The 8,180-nt window shown below is 41.3% G+C and overlaps 1 protein-coding gene across 1 annotated transcript in view; it reads left to right on the top strand.

The window, feature by feature from the left end:
- Positions 1 to 8,180, top strand: part of LOC129739150 (glycine dehydrogenase (decarboxylating), mitochondrial) — a 30,668-nt gene that overhangs the window by 20,777 nt on the left and 1,711 nt on the right. Inside the window, exon 3 of the mRNA XM_055730554.1 lies at positions 1,191 to 3,316. Within this exon, the coding sequence (XP_055586529.1) occupies positions 1,191 to 3,316 (2,126 nt within the window). The remainder of the gene's footprint in view (positions 1 to 1,190; positions 3,317 to 8,180) is intronic.

An 8,180-nucleotide genomic window follows, 5' to 3' on the forward strand; every position in this document is an offset into this window, starting at 1 on the left:
ATGATCTGGCGACCGTGGGGTGTCCGAGAAATTGGAGAACGGTTGCCATGGACCGAGTGAATTTTAGGAATTATGTTCGTCAAGTTATGTCGTGAGACGGAATACTTTGTAAATAAAATAATCGTTGGGAGCATAGATGCTAAAATATTTCTATGCTCCTTGGTGTTGGGCCTTTAGATTCTTCCTTCAGGGGATGGAAATGAGGTTTTTCTTCATAAAGTCCAAAATTTAACAATACAATAATTAAAGAAACTCTTCTTTAACCATCATACACTGTTTTAATTTTGGATCCCTGTACCTTCATCTCAGGTCATCGACCATGGTTATAGCGCCATTGCTCGCTTTTGAAAAGATTTGAAAGAGCAGAGAAATTATTAATACAGTCCAGAAACCCTTAGAATTTTTCCATTCTAAAAGATTTCAGCGTCAAAAAGAATACATACACAGGAACAGCCATACATTTTCTCCTAACTACAAAACGTGAAAGATTTTCCTGGTAAGTTTAATACGATTATTCCTTCTGGTATAAGCGTTTTTATATCCCTGTTGTGTCTGCGGTATATCTAGATAAATGTTTGCTGGGTATTTAGACCGGAAGTTGTAAAAAAATTCACATACTTGTACGACGGCACTATTTAGAAACAGATGAATCCAATTAGGAAAATTCTCCGGTAAACATACTGAAAGAAAAAGCTGAACTATTTTAAATTTTTACGATATTATATTTTCGAGGAATAAAAATAACGACGGATATAATTATTGATTATACAGTAGTTTTTCGACTTTTTCACTGTTCGATTTTATCATTTACGGTTTCGCCATATTCATGGCGAAATTTTTTTTGACCGTGATATCGAAATACTACTTTATTATTTTAATGGCATTGCGACGAGATGAACTTCTAAGGTAGAAATGTTTTAAGATATTGTGAAGAATATAGCTGGATAGATGAAGCGAGTGCGCTTCGAGAAGAAGTGAAAAGGTGTTGAAGAATTTAAGCGGAGGGCAATTTGTATAGAAAGCTCAAAACTGATCGGATAAACTTTTGCTAGGCTCACTGATTGACTATGTAGAGGAGGCGAAGCAATCGCAGATCCTCTTCACTGTCAGCCTAGAGTGGATCGATTTTCCTAATTTCATAAGCTCTCGCCCAAATCAGTAAAATAACCTGTTTTTGTTTTAATTTTCAGACGAACATGAACTCATCGATAGGATTCGGGCAATTGCGATGAAGAACGATGTCTGGCGTTCGTACATTGGAATGGGTTATTACAACTGTTTAGTGCCTCATCCCATTCTAAGGAACATATTTGAAAATCCGGGATGGACAACACAGTACACTCCCTATCAACCGGAGATAAGCCAAGGTCGCCTGGAGTCTCTGCTGAACTTTCAAACGCTGGTAACGGAACTCACCGGGCTAGAAATTGCAAACGCTTCGTTGCTGGACGAGGGTACAGCAGCAGCTGAAGCGCTTAGTCTTTGCTATCGCTATAACAAGCGAAAGAAGGTTTTTATTTCGAAGAAACTGCATCCCCAAACAGTTGCCTGTGTTCGTACACGTCTAGAAGCTTTGGGCGTGGAGGTTTTGGTAGGTTCCGTGCGGAAAATTGATTTTGCTGAACATGAAATCTCTGGAATTCTACTGCAATACCCCGACACATTTGGAGATGTACAAGACTTTGAACAGGTGTCGGCCGATTGTAAGAAGAATGGAACTTTAGTTGCTGTAGCAACTGATCTTCTAGCGCTGACCATTTTGCGACCACCGGCAGAATTTGGTGCCGATATTGCTCTAGGTTCGGCACAGAGATTGGGCGTACCTTTAGGTTACGGTGGACCACATGCAGCATTTTTTGCCTGCCGACAAAAGTTAACCCGTTTGATTCCTGGTAGAATGATCGGTGTAACTAGGGATATGGATGGACAAGATGCCTACAGATTGGCTCTCCAAACCAGGGAGCAGCACATACGCAGAGATAAAGCGACCAGCAATATTTGCACTGCTCAAGCTCTTTTAGCTAATATGGCTGCCATGTATGCAATTTATCATGGACCCGAAGGTTTGAAGGCTATATCCAATCGTATCCATAACTGCGCACTGACTCTGAACTCTGGTCTTAGAAAAGCGGGTCATGAACAGTTAAACAAAGTATTTTTCGATACCTTACATGTGATCCCGCATAACATGAGTGTTACTGAAATAAAAGCGCGCGCCGAGGCAAAAAAGATCAATCTACGCTATTTCGAGGATGGTTCTATTGGCATATCTATGGACGAGACAGTGAAAACATCGGATATTGAGGATCTACTGTGGGTTTTCAACTGTCCGGACATTGAAACTACCATATCCGATTTGTCTGTAATGGATACCTCTATTCACAAGACCCAATTCAAACGCACTTCTCCCTTTCTAACTCATCCGATATTCAACAAACATCACAGCGAATCACTGATGATCCGATACATGAAACGCTTGGAAAACAAAGATATATCGTTGGTACATTCAATGATCCCACTCGGTTCTTGTACGATGAAGCTGAATTCAACGACGGAAATGATTCCGTGTTCATTCCGACACTTTACTGAAATACATCCATTCGCTCCGAGAGAGCAAGCCAAGGGCTACAAGCAGATGTTCGACGAACTGGAAAAGGATCTGTGTGAAATAACGGGCTATGATAAAATATCTTTCCAACCCAATAGTGGTGCTCAAGGAGAATACGCTGGGCTGCGAGCCATTCGTAGTTATCACGAATCACGCGGGGATATCAAAAGAAACATTTGTTTGATCCCGATCAGTGCTCATGGCACTAATCCGGCATCGGCTCAAATGGCTGGCATGAGAGTGGAAGCGATCAGAGTGAACAACAGTAACGGCATCATTGATGTGGCCCATTTAAAAGAGAAACTCGAGCAGCACGCCGAAAACCTATCATGTCTCATGCTTACTTACCCTTCCACAAACGGCATATTTGAAGATAACGTCGTCGATGTTTGCGACGCGGTGCATAAATACGGTGGCCAGGTGTATCTGGATGGGGCCAACATGAACGCACAGGTCGGTCTTTGCCGTCCGGGAGATTTTGGAAGTGATGTCTCGCACTTGAATTTGCATAAAACATTTTGCATACCGCACGGAGGTGGAGGTCCCGGAATGGGTCCCATTGGAGTCAAATCACACTTGGCTGAATTTTTACCAACTCATCCTGTTATTGATCCATACGAAGGAAGTCCAAATAACAGCTTTGGAGTTGTGAGTGCAGGACCATTCGGCAGCTCCTCAATTCTACCTATTTCGTGGGCATATATAAAAGTAAGTTAATGACATCATACCACATTCATTCATTTGTTCACAGCCGTAAATGATTCTCAGTGTCAAGTTTATTTGATCTCTGTTGTTGAAGAAGAGAGGGGGAGATTGTGGGGCATCATGGGTTAACATGAGCCGTGCTGCCCATCATGTGCTCTAGAGGATCAATATGTGTGGAAACCCGAGCGGCCCTCTTCCAGGGTTCCTTTCAAGATAGCCGCACAATTTAATTTGTTTTATTTTATTGGAGAGGCTTCCCTTGAATAGCCGCCTAATTGACCTGAGCGCTTCCTAGCCTCTGCAAAGGCCAGTTGTGCTAGCGATAGCTAAAAATAGCTTGCTCTCATATGGTAAGGATTCGACCAGACCGAACTAAACACCATAAACTTGATTTCGAAGAAATCGAGTTCAAAGTTCACCCTACCAATTGATACCATTTCTTAAAATATCTGATTTATTTATTTTACCATCACATTTAGGCTCTTATAGAGTCGTCGAGGCGATACCGGTTAGTTTCCGATTACACTATAACTAAGCAGAAAACTGACCGACGCATAGAGCTGAGATAAAAGATCTCCACTGCTGGCGATCCGGAGCCAGCGTCATCATTTGCTGCCAGCCAAGGTTCTCGTCAACTGTGCGGATTTCAGCGGCTAGACTACGTCGCACGAGCCTTTGTGCCTGCCCCTTCTTTGATGCCCATCTGGATTCCAGTCAAGCGCCTGTCTGCAAATCTCGTTTTCGGCTCTTCGCAGCGTGTGCCCAATCCATCTTCACGTACGTTCCCGAATCTCGATTTATAGCGCCTTTTGACGACACCGGCGATGAAGTTCCACGTTTGAGATCCAGTTGCCAGGCCACCAAGCGCGGATGATGTTCCGCAGGCAGCGATTCACAAAAACTTGTAGTTTTCGCGTCGTCACCGCATATGTGCACCAAGTTTCGTCAATCGATCCAGTCAAGATCTTATCCATTACGATGAGAAAAAGCAGCGGTGACAAAATACATCCTTGTCTCACTCCAGCAGTTACCGGGATTGGTTCGGACAAGACACCGTCGTGCAAGACTTTGCACGAAAATGCCTCGTACTGTGCTTCGATGAGATGGACTAGTTTTTTTGGGACCCCTCGTCGTCTTAGAGCAGCCCAGATGTTTTCGTGGTTCAGTCGGTCAAATGCTTTTTCGAAATCAACGAACATCAGCAGAAGAAAGTCCTGGAATTCGTTGATTTGTTCCAGTATCATTCGTAGAGTTGTTATGTGGTCTGCGCATGATCGTCCGGATCGAACGGAATCCAGCTTGTTGCCGTCGGAGTGTAGCGTCGATTTTCTCCTGGATCCTGCTCAGGATCACTTTGCAGAGTACTTTGAGAGTTGTACAGATCAATGTTATGCCACGCCAGTTACCACACTCGATCAGATTTCCTTTCTTCGGGACCTTTACAAGGATACCCTGCATCCAGTCGTCCTGGAATGTTGCAGTATCCCAAATGTCAGCGAAAAGACGGTGCAACATTTGGGCTGACAAGGCAGGGTCGGCTTTCACCATTTCTGCTGGAATTCATTCGATTCCAGGCGCTTTGTTGGATTTCATGTCCTTGATTGTCGCTTCTGTTTCAGCCAGTGAGGGCGCTTCCGAGATTAATGCGACTTACTGTTGGCGCCTCGAGCTGCAGGTTCTGTTGGCCATCGCTATTTGTGACTCGGAAAAGTTGTTCAAAATGCTCAGTCCAACGCTTGGGCTGATCTGTTCGATCTGTCAGCAGCTGAACTGCTCGGTCTTTCAGCGACATTCTTGCATTAGTCCTTGCACCACTAAGGCGGCGAGAAATATCATATAATAATCGTATATCTCCAATGGCGGAGGCTCTTTCTCCCTGTTCGGCTAGGGAGTTTGTCCAGGCTCTCTTGTCTCGTCTACAAGCTCGTTTAACTGCCTTTTCCAGCTCCGCATATTGTAAGCGGAGTAACGACAGTAAGCAAAAAAATTAAGCATCTTTTATTGTTAAATGTTAAGAATCCTAACATTCCCTTAAGTAAATTGTAAAACAAAATTCGAGGGATTTGGTTCAGTCTGGCTGGACGAAATTTCAAAAATGCTAATAATCTGCAACAAGAAGTTTTTAATCACGGGAACGTTTTTTATCATTTAATTTATCAGATATTAGTTCTTGACGAGCCGAAGTACTGTTTTGAATCGAAAAATCCAAAACACATAAGATTATTTCGCACAAAATCAGTTTCCATGACCAAAACATGCATTTCATTTTTACCTTTAAGGTGGCTCTCAGTTCACTTTGGCGCAACGCATTTTTGTCATTTCCAATGTCTGCAAAATTTAAACTTTCTTATTAAGTCAGAACAAATTTAAAAAAAGTTCTTGTTTTCATTGGATAGGTAGTTTATCATGTTTCGCATCCGCTGCAATAGATAATTTTTTTTTCAAATTGGCGTTCAGTTCGATCTGTTCGAATCCCGACCATATACAGTGTAAAGGACGAACCCGAAATTATTGCGACTCCGAAAATTTCATGCCAATTTTCTTGTAATGTTTAGAATCGAACCAAAATTTTATGGTAGTTTTATACATACATATATTTACTTCAAAAATCATAAGAAAAATTCATCTATGAAGCCTTGCATGCAAAATTGAACGCATTTTCGCTTGATGCCCTCCATCAAAGTCTTTACAGTGTCATCCGGTACCAGTTTCTTAGTTTTTCTTCCATTTTCTCATCATGTCCTTCTTATATTTGACTGTCTTCTTGCTCTTCCGGAGATCCCGCTTCTTTATTGCCCAGTACTGCTCCACCGGACGCAGCTCCGGACAGTTTGGCTGGTTCATGTCCTTTGGAACAAAGTGTAGGGGAGAGTGGGGATACTTGATCCCTTTTTCTTATTTTCACCATATCTTTTTGGAAAAATTCAGCAACTCGCACTCTTTTACATTTTCTGACAGCGTGTAACTTCAAGTTTCTATGTTCTTAAAATTAGAACAATGCTTGAACCCGTAGATGAACTAGAAGCATTTTCGTGGGAGTAAAAAAATGGCGATAATTTTGAAGTTAGGGGACACTTGATCCTTTATTCAGGAAGCCCTAATCCATGGAAAAAATCAAACAAAACCCCAAGATAGAATGTTAATTAACTATTTTGGTCATGTTTGTTCTCATTTCACAATCTTTAATTGTCAGAAAAAAAAAATTCTAGAGCTAATTCTCAACCCTTATTACGGGCGCAATTTTTTATAAACAAGAGAAAATCAATTATTTTAACCCTTTTCTTCAGATAATTGATGGATGAATATGCGCTATTGGATAAATATTAGTAATCTCGTAATCAGCAATGACCACGATCCATTGAGAAGAAGAATATACCGGGATCATTTGTACCCATATATTGGGGATCAATTGTACCCAAAATCAACATTTTAGAAAACTTTTTCTGAAAAAAGTTGGAAGTTTTCCATCGCTTTGAAAACATTGTATTTTGAAGTTCATTTTACACTCGAAAGATTGATGTATTGGAAGTAATATTTTTGTTATAATATTTCCAAGTTAGGAACATTTTAAAATGATGAAAAAAGATCTTCAAGTCAGATTTTGTGAAATTTTTCAAGCAAAGTTTAATAACCCAAAAACTTATATTGTTAAAAATTTTTGAGCTTCAACCATTGCTGTTTTGTTCCATTTGGCACATTTTTCTAGAACATTTGATCTTTGTACGACATTCCAGTTTGGAGATATAGCTAAGGAATCAAGTATCCCCAGGGATCAAGTATCCTCATTCTCCCCTACAGAATTGGCCTCATACTACTCCCCAGGACACTTTTAGAGTAGTGGCATGATGGCATGATGCCCAATCTGGCCAAACTAGCACAGCTTCGTCGAGCTGTTGCAAGAACGGCAAAAAGCGCATCTCGAAGCACTCTGATTTGTAGATCTCGCCATATACTATGCCCTTTGTCACGAAAGGCTCACTCCTCAGTCCGCAAAAGCAGATGGCCTGCCAAACGATATATTTGGAGGCGAACTTCGACATTCTCTTCTTCTTAAATTTGTCGTCCACATCGAACTTGTTTTTGCCGGTGAAAAACTCCAACCCCGGAATATGCTTAAAATCGGCTTTTATATACGTTTCGCCGTCCATCTTGCAGCAGCCATATTCTGTCAGCATCCTCTCGTAGAGCTTCCGTGCCCGAGTTTTAGCCGTCGATTGTTGCCGCTCATCGCGGTTTGGGAAGTTCTGTACCGTGTATGTATGTAGTCCAGCTCTCTTCTTTGCTTTCTGGACGAAGCTCTGCGACATGCCGATCTTTTTAGCCAAATTATGGCTTGAGACGTTGGGATTTGCTTTAATCATCCGCTTCATCTTTCTCTCTGTCTTTTTGTTCTCCGGACCCGGTTTGTTTCTTTGCACTACTCTCTACGATGTTTACTATATCAAGCATAAGAAGCTTCGGAAAGAAAAAAAAAATTATTTGGTGTTATTTTAAATTGATAAGGAGCACTCTAACCCAGGGGTCGTTCGTCTCTCTGAAGAAAATTTTCGCTTAGAAACGCGCTTTTACACACAGAAAGCTGTGCAATGTTGCAGAACGCGGGAAGCGATAGAGTAGAGTTGCGCAATGGTACATTTCAAAACATGCTTTGTTTACGTTTTAAACTCGTGGTAAAATATATTCAGAAAAATAATAGGTCAAGATGAGTATGTATCGAGAAACCAACAGATCCACGCTTCCTTTAATAAAAGGGTTTGAAATCCGTATGAGCTAAAAATAGGTTTTCAAGGGAAATCAGAACTTTACTAAACCCTATGAGTGGATTATGAAAACTTTATTTCAAACATAAAAAATATGAGAGGAGAAT

The sequence above is a fragment of the Uranotaenia lowii genome, chromosome 1 (assembly GCF_029784155.1).
Source record: "Uranotaenia lowii strain MFRU-FL chromosome 1, ASM2978415v1, whole genome shotgun sequence".
Taxonomy (NCBI): Eukaryota; Metazoa; Arthropoda; class Insecta; order Diptera; family Culicidae; genus Uranotaenia; species Uranotaenia lowii.